Genomic DNA, 20,573 nt, shown 5'->3' with positions numbered 1-20,573 from the left:
GTTGTTTTAATTTTTTTTTGTCTGTTTGTTCATTCATAGGTTTTTGGGAGAGTAAGGTGGGGCACAGAAATGGAAGGACAAAGGGTGAACAAATAGAGAAGTGGTACTCACTAGACACTATGTGGAAAAATGAACTATACAACTTGTGGATGGGGATGGGAGGGAAAACTGGGAGAGAATGAGGGAGGGAGTGACATTGTTCAAAAAGAAATATACTCGGGCTGGGAAGGTGGCTCAGTGGTAGAGCGCTTGCCTTGCATACCTGAGGCCCTGGGTTCAATTCCCCAGCACCACATAAGCACGAAGAAAAAAGCTGGAAGTGGTGCTATGGCTCAAATGGTAGAGCTCTAGTCTTGAGCTGAAGAGCTGAGGAACAGCGCCCAGGCCCAGAGTTCAGGTCCCACGACCGGACCCCCCCCCAAAAAAAAAAAAAAAACAAACACCAAAAACCAAATATACTCTTTACCTGACTTCTGCAACTGTAACCCCTTTGTACATCACCTTTATAATAACAAACAATTAAAAATAAAAAAGCTGGAAGTAGAGCCATGGCTCAAATGGTTATCATTTTTGTTAACTTTGAGCAAAATAACTAAGGGACAGTACCCGTACCAATAAAACAAGCCAACAAATAAGTAAATTGGGGATAGGAGTGTGTGTGTGTTGTGTGGTTATAGCACATTGGGAATTTTTGGACAGTAACTGCTAGAGCCAAACTACATATCCAGCAGATTTGCCACATGTATGATTAAACCATGCAGGAGAATTTTCTGGAGCCTGTTTGCACCAGCTCCAAGATGAGAAGTACTCCGAGTCTTTTCAGCAGAGTAGATGCATGGATTGTAGTATATTCATGCAACATGGCATACCTTATAAGGGGCATGACCACTTTAACTTCATTATATGCAAACAAGCCCTGAAACAGGTTATAGAAGGAGAGAGCTAGCCCTTACCAAGTTCCCACCATTTAGGTCCATTTCCCTAAACATCAGAGTTGAAGCAAAGTTTGTCTGCACCAGTATGGAGTTAGGGCAGTAGTTCTCCAGGAAGGGTGGGTTGGAGGGAGGTGGGGCTGCCACAAAAGGTCTTAGGAGGCTCATAATGTCCCATCCCTTGGTCTCTGAGTTCCCAAGATGTATTTGAATGGTCAGCCTCCACTGGACTGTGCACTTCTACACAGAGACATGCACATGTAATTACTACCCCCCTGCTGATAAAATCTATGTACCTTGATTAATGCCAGTGGAAAGCACAGAGGGAGGGCCTTTTATGAGTACTAGGTCTAGCTTCTGACATCTCATGGGCTATGATCTCTTGGAATTATCGAGCTCTTTGCTGTTCCTGTTTGTGGAGTATCTAATGTCCACCAGGGGTGAGACTGGCTCTTTCTCATTCCCTACTCTTGATATGAGTCTGCAGGTGCTCAGGAATGGAGCCCTTCCTCTCTGTGTGTCCCACGTAACTGGGTGGCCATCTCCCTGCCTAGGTGCTGACTTGCTTAAGATGTCCAGAGATGACTTGGTCCAGGTCTGTGGCCCTGCAGATGGGATCCGGCTCTTCAATGCCATCAAAGGCAGGTGAGTTGGTTTTTCAGAGAAGCCAACTGGAGGCTGGGGCTTGGCTATATGTGGCAGACAGCTTCTATCCATCTCAGCTGTGCACTGCAGGTGGGCTGGTTAGTAGAGACTGAGTGATGGGACTTTTTCTGCAATGTGGGGGCAAAAAGGTGTCAGGCAGGGGCAGGAGAGTGAGGTGCTGTGTGACTCCTCTCTCTTCTGTTTGATCAGAACGTCTGACTCTCCACCCTTAGCCTCTGGAATGCTTGGAAGATCTTAGATCAGAGCTGCCTCCTTCCAGAGAGCATATCAGGACAGTGCTGTCCATGGAACTTAATGCCCAGTGGGAGTGTTCTGCTGCTATGCTAACCAGTCCAAGAGCCCACATCCATAGTGGGGAAGGGCCCTGGAGCTAATGTGACAATCAGATTGACTTTTACCTTTAATTTTATTTAGCTTTGATGTTTATTTTCCTGCTATGAGAAATTGAACCCAAGTCTTGTGCTGCCATGCATGTGCTATGCCTCTTAGCTACAACCCCAGCCCCTAAGTTAAAATTTAGTAGCCACACACAACACAAGAACATGTCTTTTTTTGGCCGATCGAGGGGCCTGAACTCTGGGCCTGGGCACTGTCCCTGCGCACTAGCCTCCCCAAGGCTAGTGCTCTATCACTTAAGCCACAGTGCCACTTCCGGCTTTTTATGCTTATGTGGTGCTGAGGAATCAAACCCAGGGCCTCATGTCTGCAAGGCAAGCATTCTACCACTGAGCCATCTCCCCAGCCCTAAGAGCATGTCTTAAAAGTTCTGCAACAGTGGAAAATTCTCCTCTTTCTTTTTCTTTTTCTAGTACTGGGGTGTGAACTCAGGGCCTTGTACTCTTGTTTAGCTTTTTTGTTCATGGTTGGCACTCTACCACTTAAGTCAGACCTGTACTCTTGGCTTTTTGCTGGGTAACTGGAGATGAGTCTTGTGGATTTGGATGCATGGCTGGCTTCAAACCATGATTCTCAGATCTCAGGCTCCTGAGAATCTAGGATTACAGGTATGAGCACCTGGTACTCCACTGAGCCTCAGTTTCTCCATCTGTGCTATGTGGGTAAACATAACTGCCTGGAAGGCTCTTTCTTGTAGAAACTAGAATGTCTGTCCATCACGCTTACACCAGATAACCTGTATCAAGACAGGAAAATTGACCTGAACTGGATTCTTTCTCCTTTCATCCTTCCATGAAACTCAGTCTGCATCTCTACCTTTCATCTCTCTCCTTAGGTCCTACTCACTTCAGGTTCCCCTCTGTGTTCTGGAATATTCTAGCACAATGGAGCTTGGTGCATCACACCTGCTAATTATTTCCTTCCTCCTGCCAGGAATGTGAGGCCAAAGATGACCATCTATGTCTGTCAGGAGCTGGAGCAGAACCGAGTGCCCCTGCAGCAGAAGCGGGATGGCAGTGGAGAAAGTGGCCTGTGTGGTGAGTTGTGGGAACAGAGCCAGCTCCCAAGCCTAGGGACACTGCAGCCTACCTCCCAAGCCCCGCCCCACCTAGTGCTTCCCTGGGAATGTTCAGGCCCTGTGCCCATCTAGCTTCAAACCTTGATTCTATATTTCAGCCTCCTGAGTAGTAAGATTACAGACATGAGCCACTAGCAGGGGCTTGTGCTTCCTTTTTTTTTTTTTTAGTCTGTTGTGGGGCTTGAATTCAGGGCCTGGCCACTGTCCCTGAACAAGCCACAGCTCCACTTCTGGCTTTCTAGTATCTCACAGACTTTCCTGCCTGGGCTGGCTTTGAATGGCAATCCTCAGATCTCAGCCTCCTGAATAGTTAGGATTATAGGTGTGAGCCACTAGCACCAGCTTGTTAACTTTTGAGGAACCTGAGTTCCCCCTATAATAGAACAATAGTGGCAGGTGTGATGATACACTCCTATAACCTTAGCTACTCAGGAGGTTGAGACAATATGATAAAGATCTGAGCCAGCCCAGTCAAAAATTAGCCATATCCTGTCTGAAAAACAAAAGCAAAAACAAAGGTCTGGAGTGTAGCTCAAATGTAGAGTGCCAGCCTAGCAAACTGAGGCCTGGAGTTCAAACATAGTACTCCCTCCACCCCTAAAAAAATAGAGTAAGCCACTCTGGTTGTCCCAGGAGTTTGCCTGGTGGATTTAGGTGTTGTTAATGGAAGCATATGCAGGTATTCTGACTTGCTGACAGTATAAGACCCCTCCTGCAACTTCCCCTTTCCCTTTGGGGTCACAGTGCTAAGTTGATTTGTGTCAGGGAAGGACCAGACCTGTTCCCTTCTGTCATTGAGTAATGATTGTTTTAAATATTCCCCTCTCACCTGAAGCTGTTCAATAACTCGTTTAGACAGTGGGAAAATGGGAAAGTCAACACAGGCCTTCTCTACTCCCTCCTAAGCAGGGTGCACATTTGGCTACACATCAGAATCATGGGATGCTCCTCCAGCCTCCACCTCCCACTGGGGGATCCTGGCCTGGGAAGTGTGTCCAGGGAACACTGGAAGTGCTCAAGAGAGACAGAAACAGGAATGAGGAGTCAGGGTCTGACATGTGCACTAGGAAATGAGTTGGGAGGTAGAGGGACAGAGAGAGGTAGGCTCATGCTAGTTTAATGACCATCTGAGAAGAAGGTGCTTGTTCTGCCCTTGTCCAGTGTACCAAGCCATCTTTTTGGAAGAGCTTACCACCTTGGAGCTGATTGAGAAGATTGCCAACCTGTACAGCATCCCCCCCCAACACATCCATCGGGTCTACTGGCAGGGTCCCACGGGCATCCACGTGGTGGTGAGCAATGAGGTGAGGGTGCCACGATGGGGACTTTGGCCTTCTGGGAGGAGCCCCCCACCCCCATGACCTAACTTCCTCCCACTAAGCCCACACCATCAAGGTTCCATACCTGGTCAACAGTGACCAAGCCATTAACACATGGGCTTTTAGTGAACATTCAGAATCCATGGTATAACAAGAACTTCCTGTGTTTGGGCTGCTACAGCTGCCTGGGAGGCAGAGTCCTGAGACCACATGGGGTCTGAGTAGCTGCTGAATAGCTGCTCCTTGCCCTGCTGTTTGCTGCCTGCCTTGCAGGACCTGGCTTTTAGTGTGCTCAGTCATGTTGGTGGAAGTCAGGAAATGGTGCACCCCTAAAGTGGACAAGGTAGGGACCGGATGGAGTTGGGTGAAGGAGCAACTGTGGCTCATGGAAGATGACGGCAAGGCCTCTGCTAAGTGGTGAAGGTGTCCCAGTGCACAGGCCTGTGTAGGGCCCAAGTAGTTACCAGTGAAGGGCTGAGAAAGTGAGTGGGGCCCTACTGAATCTATGTCTGCTGATGGCTGACCAGCTTAGGTTTTCCTTTCATGTTATAGAAAAGATGCTTTTAAGCTCGTTACATCCTGTTTCTTCCTCCCAACTGACTTTTTTGGTGTGTGTGGGGGGGGGGTAGTTTGTTAGATATGACATTAGATATGGACATTTCTGCCTGGACTGGCTTTGAACTGTAATCCTCTGATCTCAGCCTCTTGAGTAGCTAGGAATACAAGTGTGAGTCACTAGCACTTAGCCAGCTTACTGGATCAGATTCCTGGGACAATCAACTTGTGAAGACAAAAGGCTTATTTTATCTCACACTTTCCAAGTTTTCAGTCCATGGGTGTGTGTGTGTGTGTGTGTGTGTGTGTGTGTGTGTGTGTGTGTGTGTGTGTGTGTGTGTGTGTGTGTGTGTGTGTGTGTGTGTGTGTGTGTGTGTGTGTGTGTGTGTGTGTGTGTGTGTGTGTGTGTGTGTGTGTAGACAAAAGGCTTATTTTATCTCACACTTTCCAAGTTTTCAGTCCATGTGTGTGTGTGTGTGTGTGTGTGTGTGTGTGTGTGTGTGAAGACAAAAGGCTTATTTTATCTCACACTTTGCAAGTTTTCAGTCCATGTGTGTGTGTGTGTGTGTGTGTGTGTGTGTATGTGTGTGTGTGTGTTTTCCCATTGTTCTTTTCAAGGACACTCTGCCATTGACCTAACAGCCTCCCATTAGGCCCTAACTCTTAAAGGTTCTTCTATTTTCTGAAACCCCAACCTGCAACATGAGGACCTCTAGGGGAAAGTAAAGATCCCAACTGTAGCAAGTGCTTACTATGCTCTGGTTCCTGCCTTATGTGGACATACAGCAACTCTATTATTCAATCCTGAATGTCTCTAGTAGTTGAGGTAGTTGAAGTTACCCCATCTCACAAATAGGAAACTGAGGCACAGAGAGACTAATTGCCCCAGGTGACACATCTAGTAAGAGGTAGAACTGTGTTGAGAACTCAGGTGACCTAGCTGCCAAGCTTGAGATTGGAGCAAGTATGGTATCCAATAGGATCTATTGAAATAAGAGCTATGTTAGTGGGTACAGTAGTAGTCTCCTGAGCCCCCAGCTATCCCCAACCAGCTTCTATGAGTCCTGAAATCCATGGTGTAGAGGATAATGGAGGAAAATGGTGGCTAGTAAAGTAGAGAAACTATGGGCTTTAGGGTTTGGACTGGAATCCCTGTCCAGAGCTATCTCCTGGTAGTGGAACAATCTCAGGGAAATGTGGATGACCTCAGTTTCTGCATTAGCAGAGTGGGGGTGCTCACACTCATCAGTAAGGATGAAATGAGAAATCAAGTGGTGGGTTCCAGGAGACCTTGGATCTTGTCATTGGCCATGCTTTGGCTGTGTACTTTGCTATTTTTAGGCAAGATCTCTTTTGATTTGGCAGAGCATAGCATGTAAATCTGTTTCCTAAGTTATCCACATCCAAAAGTGTCCTTTTGACACTTGTCACTGCAATTGTCAGAGTCCTTTACTGTTCATGAGTTTCTTCATGCCTGGGGACTGGCAAGATGGTTTTTCTTCCTCTTAAATGGTAATTCGAGAGAGGGATGGTGGGTGAATGCAGTCAGAATACTTGATGTACACATATGAAAATGAAACTAGGAAACTTGAGGGGATAGGTAGGGATGAATTGATGAGAGGGAGTGATAGATGGGGTGATACTGATCAAGATGCATTGTACACATAAATGGGCATGTTAAATTAAAGCTCCTTTGAACAATTATTTGAGGACAATAAAAAAGCAAAAAGTGTAATTCATAATTAGTATACGTTGGAAGTGTAGAATCACAGAAGACAACAGCCAAAGATCCTTCATTTCCCGTCTCTTCCTAGAGGGACTGACTTTAAGTTTGATAATGTATATGTGCTCACAAACACATGCACATGCACATGTGTGTGTGTTGTGTATGTATGACATGTTTTGTGTATGTGTGCTCATGCATATGTGTGCATGTGCACGGATGGCTTTGTGTTCTGTATATTCATGTATTTTGCATGGTTTGAATATGCATGTGTGTTTATGTGTTGTGTATACATATATATGTTGCATGTTTTGGGGTGTATGCATGTTTTTTTAGCAGGTATTAACATGCAGTTCGTGCCCGTGGCTCATGCCTGTAATCCTAGCTACTCTGGAGACTAAGATCTGAGGATCTCAATTCGAAACTAGTCCAAAAAGGAAAGTCCATGAGACTCATCGCCAATAGCTACTGGAATAACTACTATAATAACTACTAAAGCCATAAGTGGAGTTGTGGCTCAAGTGGTAGAACACTAGCTTTGTGCAAAAAAATCTCAGGGACAGCACCGAGGGATAGCCCTGAGTTCAAGTCCCAGGACTAGTACACGCAAAAAAAAAAAAAACCCAAAAAACAAAATACTCAACATGCGTCCAGCTATCTGTGACTATTATCAGCAACTCAGTCTTTTTCTGTAGGTCTCAAACAGGTGTCTTTTGGTCCCCATTTACCAGTGAGGAAAGTGAGGGTCATAGTTCCTATCCTGAGTGCTTCCTTGAGAGCAGCCAGGAAGGTGGAGGGGTCTAATGATGGACAGGGGTGGTGGCATGGGAGGTGTGTCCCCTTTGTACTGAAGTCTGAATTTGTTTTTGTGACAAAAAGCAAGAATGTGGGGGAACCCTTACAGTTTTACAGGCCCCTGAGGAAGTTCCTTCCCCCCGTTTGCCCTGTGCCCTCAAGAACAGGCAGTTAAGCAAGTGAAGCAGAGAACAGAACTTAAATGCCACCTTGGCAAAGCAGGCGATTCCCATTCCCTGAAGTCACAGAATCAATTGGAAAGCTTGGGTTCTAAATTGCCCAGAGCGCTGGAGGCAGCCTGGCCAGCCACAGAGCCGGCCCCTGGGGTGCAAGGGCATTTAATTAAACAAGGGAGTTACTGATTAAGCCCATGTGGGCCCTGCTTAGGGCTTTGCATGCCCAAGTGGCTGGACTGCTGGGAGGCCTAGATGGAGCAGGCTGGTAGTATAAAATAAATGTACTTCATGCATCATTAGGCCCTCAGGGAGGGCTAGGGGTCGACAGATGGATGGATTTCTAAGATTTGAAGTTGGCATTAATGCAGAACAGGTGATAAAATGTGGGTTTCTTTTTTTCTGTGGTACTGGAAATTGAATCCAGTGCTTTATAGGTGCCAGATAAATGCTATACCACTGAGCCACATCCTTGGCCCAAGGTTTACATTTTTTAATTTACAAAATATTTTTTTGTTGGTACTTTGGTTTGAATTCAGGGCTTCACATTTGCTAGGCACATGCTCTGCCACTTGAGCTACATTCCTAACTCGTTTAGCTTTATCTATTTTTCAGATAAGGTTTCATGCTTTTGCCTAGTCTGGCCTTGGACCATGATCATCTTCTCTATGTCTCCCACATAGCTGTGAGAGGAAAGGTACCTGGTACCCTCTGACCAAGTAGATAGGGGTATGTATGGATGCCACCATACATGGATGCATTTTTTAAATTTGAAAAGGGGCTTTGTTACCCCCTTGACTGTAGTGTGCATGATTGTATACATGTGTATATTTTTAGCATTCTTTAGTGCATATTGGGAGACACAGCATGCATACGTGAAGTTTATAAAACACACAGTTTAATAACTGCCTGCTTCTCAGATGACTTGAATATTATTTTAGGAGCCTCTACAGCTTGTTCCATGTGTCAGCTCCCTGCTACTGTGAAGTTTGTATTAATCATTCCCCTTTTCCTACTTAATATGGTTTTTGTTGTTGGTGGTGGTCATGGGGCTTGAATTCAGGGCCTGGGTGCTGTCCCTGAGCTTTTTCACTCAAGGCTAATGGTCTACCACTTTGAGCCAAGCACCACTCCTCGTTTTCTGGTGGTTAATTGGAGGTAAGCGTCTCGTGGATTTTGCTGCCCAGCCTGGCTTTGAATTGTGATTCTTAGATCTCCGCTTCCAGAGTAGCTAGGATTATAGGCATGAGTCACTGGTGCCTGGCTTAATATGTTGTTTTCCCCCCATTTTATTCTGATTCATGGAAGCAGAATACTAGTATATATTTCTGCAACTCCCTTCTCATTCTTTGCTATGTTTCTGAGTCTCAGGTATGCTGAGGTGCATGGCTTGAGGTCTATTGGTGACATCAGTAATAAAGATCTCAATTGATTTGCAATTCCGCTATTGATTGACATTAGGACTGATTCCAGTTTTGTGTTAGTACACATAATGCTGCTGTAAACATTCTTTTTTCCCTTCCTTTAAAAAAAATGCCTGTTCCAGGGCTTAAAGTGAGGACCTCATGCTTGCCCAGCTTTCTTGCCCGTAGCTGGAGCTCTACCACTTTAGCCACACCTCCAAGCTGGTATTTTGCTGGTTAATTGGAGATAGAGTCTCAGACTTTTCTGCCTGGGATGGCTTTGAACCTCAATATTCAGATATCAGCCTCTTCTTCCTGAGTTGCTAGGATTACAGGTATGAGCCACCAGTGCCTGGCCTAAATATTTTTATATATGCATTTGTATATATGCAAAAGGAGTTAATCTAGGACATACATCTTGGATGAGAATATGTTACTCTTGATCAGGTTACACGAAGTCTTCTGGATTTCCACTCCTCTATCAGCAGATGACAGTTGACATTACTCTATCTTGGTTATATTTTCATCATTGAAAATAGCCCCATTTATAGCTGGGGCCATGGAGATAGAAAGACTTGTCTAAGGTCACTGCATAGTTGATAACAATTAGAACTCTAGAGAGATGGTTTGAGAATCATTAATTTCTTACCATATCAGTAGACACGGGGAGTCTATTCTTCTATAGTTTTTTTTTCTTATAGGCTGCTGATATGCATATCTCACTAATTACCCTTTTGTTTAAAAAGTAATTTACTGAGGCCAGGTGCTGATATAATCCAAACTACCTGAGAATGAGAGTCCGAGGATTTAGGCTTGAGGCCAGCCTGAGCAAAACAGTCCACGAGGCCCCTTCTCAACCGAAGCTAGGTGCAGTGGCATTGCCTGTCATTGCAAGCTATGCAGGAGACTGGAATTGGGTTTCAGGCCATCTGGGGCAGCAAAGTCTGTCAGACTCCATTGAATGAAGAGAAGCGGGATGCAGTGGCATGCACCTGTCACCCCAGCAGAGCCAGGAAGCCTAATACAGGCAAACTGTAGTCCAGGCACTCATCATGGCAGGAAAGGAGACTGTATCTAAACATAACCAGTGAAAAACAGGACCGGAGACATGGCTCAGCAATAGAGTTCCTGCCTAGTCAGAGGAAGGCACTGAAGTTCAAATTCCAGTACTGCAAAAGCAAAATAAAACAACCAAAAAAAGCCTGTTACAGTCACATAGCCCTTAAACAATGAGATAGATATCTTTTATGAAAGTGTCCTTAGGAAATTTCATCATTATCCAGACACCTCAAGTGGTACTGACACAAGCACTAATGGTCTGGGTCAATTGCTCAATGTAATCAAGAGGTACAACAGACGAGAGGTGTGTGTGTGTGTGTGTGGCTGATTCTGACATATTACTACACAGTTTAAAGAACACTTACAAGTAGAAGGAACACACTCTAAAGCAACAAGTAAACACACAGCATGGTAATGATATAAGCCTGTACCATTAATCCCATTGTCATTTTCACAAACTAGTGCTGTGTACTGTGTCTAATTGTACCCACAACACTGACAGCATGGGAGGCTGTTGAACCCAACATCAGCACACACATGAACATTGCACTGTAGCTGCCATGTTACCATGGTGGCAGGGCCACTGGTAGTAGGAAGTTTTCAGCTCTGTTATAATAACAAGGTACTGCCATTGTGTATATAGTCCATTGTTAATCAAAATGTGGCTAGTTTTTTTGTCTGTTTTACATATACATTCATATAATGAATTCTTCACAGAGATTGAAAGATACAGTAACTAAAAAAAAGCAAAATAAATACAAACAATCTATACCCCTGTGTGCAATGATACTGTCTTGAAGGGTCTCCTTCCAGGCTGTTTCTTTCTTATCTGTAATAGGCAAGTTCCTATTACTTAAAATTGCAGTTGTGTTACTTAGTGACTGTGTGTCATTTGCCAGTTGTGGCTGTAGTGGTGTATTTTTGTGTGAATACAGTGGTAGTGTTATTTGTATAATTGTTTGCCTGGGCAAAGAGGGTTTTTAAAATTATGAACTGATCAAGCTAAGTACTAGTGGTTCATACCTTTAATCCAAGCTAACTCAGGACTCTGAAATCTGAGGATCACAGTTTGCAGCCAGCCTTGGTAAGAAAGTAAGTCTGTGAGATTCTTATTTCTAAGTAACCACCAAAAAGCTGGAAGTGGATCTGTGTCTCAAGTGGTAGAACACCAGCCTTAAGTGAAAAAGCTAAGAGACAGGCCCTGAGTTCAAGCCCCAGTACCAGCACAGATAGATAGATAGATAGATAGATAGATAGACAGACAGACAGACAGACAGACAGACAGACAGACAGACAGACAGACAGACAGACAGACAGACAGACAGATAGATAGATAGATGTGGTTATTGAAGAAACATGTCTCTCCTTTGCCTTTCAGATGGTCCAGAATTTCCAAGATGAGTCATGTTTTATCCTCAGCACATTAAAAGGTAAATCTCCTGTCATCTTGTTTAATTGAAGTGTGTTGTCTACATCCCTTTGTCTACAACATTCATGGCATCTCTTGGGCAAGGTAGGGTGGGGTGGATACATGGGCAGGACCTGCCTGAATAGGGCCCCTTCTGAGGATGGCTTTCTGGGATCAGCCTTTGGGAGTAAGGAAGCACAAGCTAGCCCTAGCTAGCCAAAATGAACATGATTGAACCAAAGGAACTTCTGAAGGGGAAATCCTGGACCAGGCAGTCTGTAGTCCCTGAATTTCATGAGTTACGACTTTTCATTGTCTCTAGGAAGCCCAAGCATGGATTACAATGGTAGGCAGAGTATGCTGGGGACTTCAAAGGGGGATGGCATCAGCATGCCCACTCTCTGCCCAGAGAGAGACCCTATGGGACTAGAGATATGTTTTCATAGATGGTAAAGAAAGCCTTATAGTAGCTTGCCTTGGGAAAGTGGATGTGTGGGCTATTTCAGAACAGAAGACTGGACATTGGACCTTGTTCTGGTCTGAGGGTCTAGTGTGAGGAAGTTTTACATTATTATAACAAAATACCTGAGTTAGTCAACTTAAAGAGAGGAAAGGTTTATTTTGGCTCATTATTTCAGAGGTTGCAATCCGTTGGCCTCATTGCCTTTGGGTCTGTGGTGAAGGAGTACATCATGGTGGAAGTATGTGGTATAGTAAACTGCTCATCTTACCAAAGTTGGCAAGAGAGACAGAGGAGGGCTACATTCCGACATTCCATTCAAGGGCACACTGCCATCGCTAACTTCTTCCCATAAGCCCCCTCTCTTAAAGGTTTCTCTACCTCTTAAGAGTGCCACAGGTTGGTGACCAACCCTGTCACTGATGAGCTTTGGGCACATTTACAATCGTAAGCACATATATAATTCCAAAGACACCGCTAATGTTATGGGCCTAGAACCTATAATATTCCTGAAAACCATAGTTAGATAGGTGCTTTTGCCTTTTGGTGTAGGGCTGTGATAGAAAGGCCCATTGTCAAAAAGAAACTGGAGCCGGGCACCAGTTTCTAATACCTGTAATCTTAGTTACTCAGGAGGCTGAGATCTGACAAACATTCTTTGAGGCCAGACCAGGCAGAAAAGTCCATGATAGTCCTGTCTCCAATTAACTACCAAAAAGCTAGAGGTGGAGCTGGGATTGAAGTGGTAGGGTGCCAGCCTGAACAGATAAGCTAAATAAGAGCATGAGGTCCTGAGTTCAATAACACCACCCCCCCTTCACACACACACACACCCCTAGGTAAGTTGGCTGCCAAGTTGTGTACTAGAATAAATTTGTGCTTCTGTTATGTGGCCTATTTGGTGTATGGCCTATTTGGTGGTGTCTGCTGGTACTCTGATACCACACCCTTTAAGACTCCCAACCTCCCAAATAGTACCTCATTAGCCTTGGTTGCTGTGAAGTATGCCCCGTGTTTCTGTCTTGCAGCCGAGAGCAATGATGGCTACCACATCATCCTGAAATGTGGACTGTGAGCAGAAGTAAGACATGCATCTACCCCAGCCCCATGGACCCCTGGGATGTTAGAAATTTCACCACTGTTCACTGCTGTCTACGTGACAAGCTGAGGCTAGGAGGAACCCTGACTGCCCCAGGCCATTCAAGCTACGGACGATCAACCTGCAGAAATCGTGGACACAAAAGCCAGCATGCAGAAAGTGATTGGCTTCAACTTGCTTCCTCTTGGCCTCCAGTTTTTGAAGAGTTTCTTGTTCTGTTTCTCAACTTTGATTCTCTAAAAGCGGCCAACAGTGGGGTTATCTCTGAAATCCCAAGCCCCTTAGGTAGAAGCTCATTGGGTATCTTTGTGCCACCTCTATTGGTCCCTTCTTCCCACTCCCCTGTCATTAGAAGCCATCCTCACCCTGTGCCTTTTCTCCTTCCCTGGTGCTGGCTTCCTGGCCAGCTCTGCTGACCTGATGCACTTTGCCTTTTTGTTCTTCACTTGCTTCCCCTCTCAGTGACCCCACTAGACTGGAGTTATTCTGTGCCTTCTACTTCTTAACTTTATCTTGTTTCTAAGGATCTGCTGCTGCCCAGACCAAAGGGGTATTCATGTCTCTGCATTGGCATAATGGGTAGATATTGCTATGTATGTGTATAGTCTGTCTCCTGGAGCTAATTCCAGGACCCACTTGAGGGCCAGGCGGTGGAGTGGAAATAGAAAAATACCTTTACAAACATCTTTATACTGATGAGAACAAAATGACTCCTCTTGAGTTACTTTGGCATAGTTCTGTTTCCTAAGAAGTTATAGGTAAGAAGGACCCAGAGGTAAGCATTCCTTTATATTATCAGGTAACCTTGACCATTAAAGTACCAGACTTTTGGGTTAGGGGGTGTATAGCTTAGTGGTATAGCATTTACTCAGCATGTGTGAGCCTCTGTGTTTCATCCCCACCACTGTGAAACAAGCAAACTAACACACCCTTAAGAGAACTTACAAAATTCCATTTAGAGAAGGCTTCAGTTAGTCACCCACCCATCTGGCAGTTTCCCTGGGTTTTTGTGGGGCTCTTCATTCAAGTTCTCATCTTTTGTTTTTTTGTCGGTATGGGGCTTGAACTCAGGGTCTGGGCTTGTCCCTGAGCTTTTACATTCAAGGCTAGTGCTTTACCACTTTGAGCCACAGAGCCACTTCCTTTTTCTGTTTTAGTGGGTATTTTCAGGGTACTTCACCTCTATTGGAATAGTTGGATCTCCTTCTTATCTGTAGGGAAATGGACTTAAGAATCTATCTTTGTCTTGCCTCTGTTTTGGTATCCTGTGATCTGTGCTGGCCAGGGCTCCATCTTATTTCCCATTTAAATCACCTTCTAAGCCACAGATCACTTAAGTGGGTTCCACAGCTTCTGAAATAAAGCTTTTGTGGAATCTAGTGAGTGGCTCAAAGAAATCAGAATTGGGCTAACCTTGTTTCATAGATGGGGAGACTGAGGGACACAGCCATCTGTTGATATCATATAGAGATATATCATACAAACCAGGACAAATCAAGGGTTATGTGAATTGATGGTATTTTTTAGGGTCTTTATCAATTTATACACATAATTTGTGAAAATGTTTCCTAGTTATAACAGGCATTGGTGACTCACACCTGTTATCCTAACTACTCAGGAGGCTGAGATCTAAGGATCGCCGTTCAAAGCCAGCCTCTGCAGGGAAGTTCATGAGACTCTTGTCTCCAGTTATCTACCAGAAAGATGGAAATGAAGCTGTGGCTCAAGTGGTAGAGTGTTAGTTTTGAGCAAAAATGCTCAGGGACCCCGTCCCTGAGTTCAAGCCCCAGGACTGGTACACACAGACACACACAATGTTCCCTATTCTGTAAGTTGTCTTCACTCTAAATAATGGTGTTATTTTAAATACAGAAGTTTTAACCTTGGGTGATGTCCAAATTTCCTTATTTTTCTTTTGTCACTTGTGCTCTTGGGATCCTCTCTAAGAATTCATTGCCTAATCCAAGTTAGGGAATTTTTCTTCACTGTTTTCACCCATTTTTGAGTTTCATACATGAAGTAGTGATCTACATTAGCTTAGGAGGATTTCATTGTGACATTTCCACACATGTATCAATGCATTCTAGTCAGTCTCCCCCATCACTCCCACTTAGTTCACTCCCCCTTCTTAACACAACTTTAGCAGTTTTCATTGTTCTATTTTCATGCATGCCAACAATTGACTTTGACTATATTCATCCTTTCATTCTCCTTAGCCAACCTCCTCCTCCCAGTACACCCCTTCCCCAACAACAGAGCCTGTCTCTCTCTTTCTTTCCCCACTCTTGATCTCAGTTTTCATTGAGGTTCTTCATGCTGCTTTCATATAGAGTTGCTCATGTAGAGTATCTCAAAATTGTTCTTTTTTTAGTGTATCTACTTATTTCATCACTGATTACTGAAATGTTTGTGTTTACTTGAAGAATTGTCTTGGCTCCTTTGCTAGAGGTCCTGGGTTCTTACTAATTCCTCCCTTCCCATCCCTTCCCATCCCCTCCTATCCCCTCTTGTCTTCTCCTTGTTTTCCTTTTCTTTCACACAATCCTGCCTTTGGGAGGCTCACCTCCTCCTGACTCCCCACCCCCACTCTATATTTGGCTCCACTATTTTTGTATCTCCCTTACTATTCTGTTACTGCTCTCTTTCCCTTTCTTTACTTGTCTCAGTAGTGTGGGGCTATACTTGTCTGATATTCTGCCATCTTTCTTGGTGTGTATTCCACGTCTTAGTCCTATGGAAACATCAAGACCAATCATTTCCTTCTTTGAACAAGTTAAGACACATAGAAGTGGAATAATTCTAGGTCACACAGCTCAGTAGTGGGAGGATCAGGTCTGGACCTATGGTTTGGCCTTCAAGGCTCCCCTGGCCACCACATCAGTGATGTTATTACCCAGGCCAAGTTATTACCCAGGCTAAAGTTTCAACTCTTAGGAAATGTGGGACATTATTTTTCTACTTCTTAGTTCCAAAAGAAGAAGGTCTAATAAAGGTCTGTTATCTGAAGTCTACTGTTAGTAGAATCTTACATTCTCTAATGTGCCTAGTGATGTCTTATTAATCTTCCAGTGGTTAAAAACAGCTTTCAAAGGAAGAAAAAAATACCCAAAGAGTACAAGTAGTAAATCAATACCCAAATATCTCAGATGCCTAATAATTCATCATTTTACTCTTTGCATGGGAGTCATGAGATAAAGCTTTAGGTCTTATTAAAACACAGAAAGGCACCAGGCTTCTGATCTCTGTCTAGTTTTTCTTATGGACTGTGAGTCTAGCGGTCTGGGCTGGCTGGACAGGGTGGTAGTGCCTCCAGGGCCCTCTGCACCAGCATGCCATGTGTTTTAGGCTGAGGCCTTTTGATAGCAAAGGTTTTTAAGAAGACACATGTTTTCATTTCACAGTTCAGTCTGCCATCTTGCATTAGAACACAAATTCTGAGTTCTTTGCTATGTGGCCATCCCGATTGTTCATTCTGTCTGCAAGGTTGTCTGTCATAAACCTTCCCTGCTTACCTTTACAAGGAGATGTTGGCTGTGATTGGGGGAGAAGAGGGGTGGCATGCCTTTGGTAAGAGCAGTGAGGAGACAGGAGTTCCAAGTCCTGACTTAGAGATCCCAGGCAAAGGTCCGGCATTGTCCTAGTGACCTCTCAGCTACCCAGGCAACCTCTGGCTACTTGAGCTGTGAACCTAGAGAGGGCTTTACCAGGAAAGGAAAGAGCCATGCAGAGCAGCATGTCACAAGTTTCCAAGTCCAATGTTGCTTCGGGGGCTGGCCGGCGTGGCTGAAGGTCTGAAAATCATTAACGGGTTGATGAAGTAAATGGACTGGGTCTTTTGCTGTTGTCAGTGGAAATAAGGGAGAAAGCCCCCAGGCTCTCAGGAAAGGTGGTGAGAGCCGAGAGGGGGTAGGGACATGGGGAAGTGGGTGTTGGCACTGCCTTTGGTGCCAAAGGAGGGAGGGGACCAAGAATGAGAAGTCTCAAGTCTATGCACAGCCGGAGTGTCTGTCCCCCTTAAAAACACTGGCTGGGTACTCAGTGGATGGTGGAGTGCTCAGTGGTAGTTAGCGTTCTAGGCTCTGCATTCAAACCCTGGAAGCACCAAGAAAAAGACAGACCCAGGAAACTTAGAGTCCATGAAGGGTAGCAGGGCTTGCCTATTGTTGCCCCTTTATCAAGACCATACAATGGACATGACCTTTGCGTAGTGACACTAGTGTGTAAGTTGGTGTGTACTGACTTGAGTTGGATGGTTTCTGTCAAGTCTTTAGGAATAAACTCTAGCTCCCAACTGGAGTGCTCATAGTAGGCCACAGGCATGGCCGCTCATTGGCTACATCAGAGAAGTGTGTGTGTGTGTGTGTGTGTGTGTGTGTGTGTGTGTGTGTGTGTGTGTGTGTGTGTGTGTGTGTGTGTGTGTGTGTGTGTGTGTGTGTGTGTGTGTGTGTGTGTGTGTGTGTGTGTGTGTGTGTGTGTGTGTGTGTGTGTGTGTGTGTGTGTGTTCCCAACTGGAGTGCTCATAGTAGGCCACAGGCATGGCCGCTCATTGGCTACATCAGAGAAGTGTGTGTGTGTGTGTGTGTGTGTGTGTGTGTGTGTGTGTGTTCCCCTAGTATAGCATGGTTTGGCCCAAACCACCTTTGCCTTTGGGAAGAACAAACTTCCCTGTGAGACATGGTTCCTTCTGGTGTTGGGGGAACCCTCCTGGAGGTAGAGAAGCTGGTAAGGGAGTTGCATACCTAGGTCAGCTCTTTGAGGAGCGTGAGTGGTGCTGGCAGCTGGTATCTGACAGCCACCCCATGAACAAGGTCCCTGATACATCCTCCCTGCAGTCCCCCAGGATGCCGCTGCTTCCCTACTGCCCTTCCCCCTCGGGTAATGCCCTCTGTGTCTTACTAGTCTGACTGGCCATTATGGAATGTCTGAACCTTCTCCTTTCCCTTCTCTTCACCCTTTGGGAACAGGGCAGTGGGACCTGAGGGCCAGTGAATGCCAGGCAGGCACTTCCTTCTGGGGGGAGAGCTTACACCTGTCTAGGCTCTGCCAAAGCACCTGGTGGGGGTGGGGAGGAGAAATGTCTGCTCCCTCTTCAGAAGTCCAGAGTGCCTAGGTCCTCATTCCTCTTATTCCAAGGAGACTTCCTCCACTCTTCAGCTGCAGGGGAACTTTGCATCCTGGGACATGCTCAGGCCTTCATCAGAGAGAGCAGTATAATCCCCACCTGCCCCCCAGGTCAGGTGGGCTACACCAACACTGCCTTTTTTTTCTGACGGCAATCAGATGATAGGATCAGTATCTTCAGATTCCATTAAGGGAAAAGATAGCCCCCTCACCTAAAAACAAAAAACACTCCTTATTAGTAAGCCTCTTTACCAAAAAAGCTAAATTTTGAATTGCATAACTTAAACTGTGGAGGCCTGGGAATGTGGTTCAGGGGCAGAGTGCTTCCTAGTGAGCAAGACCCTGGGTTTCATCTTTATCATCAAAAAGAAAAGAAAAAGGGAGAAAAGAAAAAAAGTTGTGGACAGTAAAAAAAATTAGTTATAGAAACTTATTTTCTCTTGTGTCAATGTAATGTCGATTTTGCCCTTATCCCTTTAAGCCTAAAATATTTATTTTCTAACCCTTTACACAAAAAGTTTACCAGTCTCTGAGCTAACCCTCATTCTCTCTCCCTCTCTCTCTCTCTGATTTTGTTAACTAATAAAAGTATAAACTTAGAAGTAGGAGGTGGTTGCAGATGAATTTCTCTGAGTGCCCCCTACCTGGTGTCTCACTTTTTTTAGTCTTATTTCCTGTGTGGCTGAAAATGAAGGTTCTGGTCCTCAAACCCCAGGCTTCCCAATAGATCATCCTAGCCTCTGGGGGAGGGGAAATATAGAAGCATCTGCTTCCCCGCCTACTCCCTGTTCTTGGAGCCCTGGCTCACCTGGCAAGGGTCCTAGGGCTTGACACCAGGAAGGGTTTTAGGACTGCTGAGATACAGGGAGTAATGGTTGCCACTCAGCTGGTCACTGGAACACTTCTGTCCTGGAAGGAGACAGCTTGATCTCACCTCCAACTTGTGCCTGAAGGATGGAGACTCTCTTCCACTAAGCTTCTCTGGGGTGAGCAGATGCCCCTGGACATGTCTAGTGGTGCTCTCCTTGGGGTGGCCAAAGTATGGCATTGCCAAGGCAATTTATGTAAGAAACAAATGAATTTCATCTTTTAGGTTTGGATCCCATCACTCAGATACCTCATTGTGTATGTGTAGATATTCCAAAGTCTGAAACAGTTTGTTCCCAGTGTATTTGGATACAAGATGGTCAACCTATAATAGATTGAGCCAGGATGAGTATCTCATTGTCCAACCTGAATCCCTACCCAGGCCACACCTGCCAAGAACAGGGCAAGCTCATGGTTCACATGCAGAGCTAGACTGTACCTTATATGCTTCATCCCTGGGTTGGGTGTGGCCAGCTAGGGAGACCTTTGGGGCTGGCTGCTGAAGACCTGAGTAAGTGTGAAAGAGATTGATGAACTTCCCCCAGCCCTCTCCTCGCCTCCGGACTGTTTTTAATATTTGTGTATTTAAAGTGATTGCTTTCTTGCTTCTTCTTTTTTTTTTTTTTTTCCTGATCCTGGGGCTTGACCTCAGAGCCTGGATAATGTTCCTGAGCTCTTTTTCTCAAGGCTTGTGCTCCATCATTTGAGTCACAGCTCCACTTCCAGCTTTTTTGGTGGTTAATTAGAGATAGGAGTCCTTTAGACTTTTTTGCCTGGGCTGGCTTTGAACTGGAATCCTCCTCTGATCTCTTGAGTAGCAAGGATTACAGGTATGAAGCACTGGTGCCCAGCTGTGTTTGCTTTCTTAAGATGTGTCCCACCCACCTTTCTCCATACTGGGTGATACTTTTCCATAGGTGATGGGTGCCTAATGGGGTGGCCCAGATGGGTCAAGTGTGTATGACCGGTCATGAGGAGATAGTCATTTCATACTGCCACATTGTTTTTGTACCTGGAATAAAGCATATTTTGCACTTGTTACTGAACCTTTGTGCTGACAAGAAATCTGTATGTGGGATCTGAGCTTGGTCACAATGCAAATAAAACTCATTTGTAAGAAAGCTCCAAGTTTTCCAGTTTTATTTATTGAATTGTGACATAGGGTTTACCATTTTAGCCATGCTTAGGTGTCAGTGTCAGTGTTGGTGACATGAAGAATATTCAAATTGTATAGCCCTCACTCTCCATCTCTAGGACTCTTTCATCTTGTAAAACCCATTAAGTAGTAACTCCCCAGTTTCTCCTCAGCCCCTGCAAGACCCCATCTACTTTTCTGACTCTGAATTTGATGAGTCTAGTGCCTCATGTAAGTAGAATTATCCGTGTTTGTTGTGTCTGCCTTAAGTTGCAGCATGTGTCAGACTTTCTTCCCCTTTTAGGTTGAGTTGCCATCCATCGTATGGACACACTGCATTTTGGGTATCTGTGTACCCACTAGTGGACATTTGGGTTACTTCCC

At 45.0% G+C, this 20,573-nt stretch overlaps 1 protein-coding gene across 2 annotated transcripts in view; it reads left to right on the top strand.

Annotated features, from left to right (window-relative positions):
• Tfcp2l1 (transcription factor CP2 like 1) overlaps positions 1-20,175 on the top strand; it is a 67,578-nt gene extending 47,403 nt beyond the window's left edge. Inside the window, exons 11-15 of one of the 2 annotated variants that reach the window (XM_070021880.1) lie at positions 1,487-1,577; positions 2,928-3,031; positions 4,234-4,376; positions 11,478-11,529; positions 12,996-20,175. In XM_070021880.1, the coding sequence (XP_069877981.1) occupies positions 1,487-1,577; positions 2,928-3,031; positions 4,234-4,376; positions 11,478-11,529; positions 12,996-13,042 (437 nt within the window). In that variant the 3' untranslated portion in view covers positions 13,043-20,175. The remainder of the gene's footprint in view (positions 1-1,486; positions 1,578-2,927; positions 3,032-4,233; positions 4,377-11,477; positions 11,530-12,995) is intronic. The other variant, XM_070021881.1, reaches the window with a different exon arrangement.
• The last annotated feature ends 398 nt before the right edge of the window (positions 20,176-20,573 follow it).

This window comes from Dipodomys merriami, unplaced genomic scaffold, assembly GCF_024711535.1.
Source record: "Dipodomys merriami isolate MVZ:Mamm:240054 unplaced genomic scaffold, mDipMer1.0.p SCAF_146, whole genome shotgun sequence".
Taxonomy (NCBI): Eukaryota; Metazoa; Chordata; class Mammalia; order Rodentia; family Heteromyidae; genus Dipodomys; species Dipodomys merriami.
The sequence above is the reverse complement of the archived record's forward strand: the minus strand, read 5'-3'. Positions and strand labels throughout refer to the sequence as shown.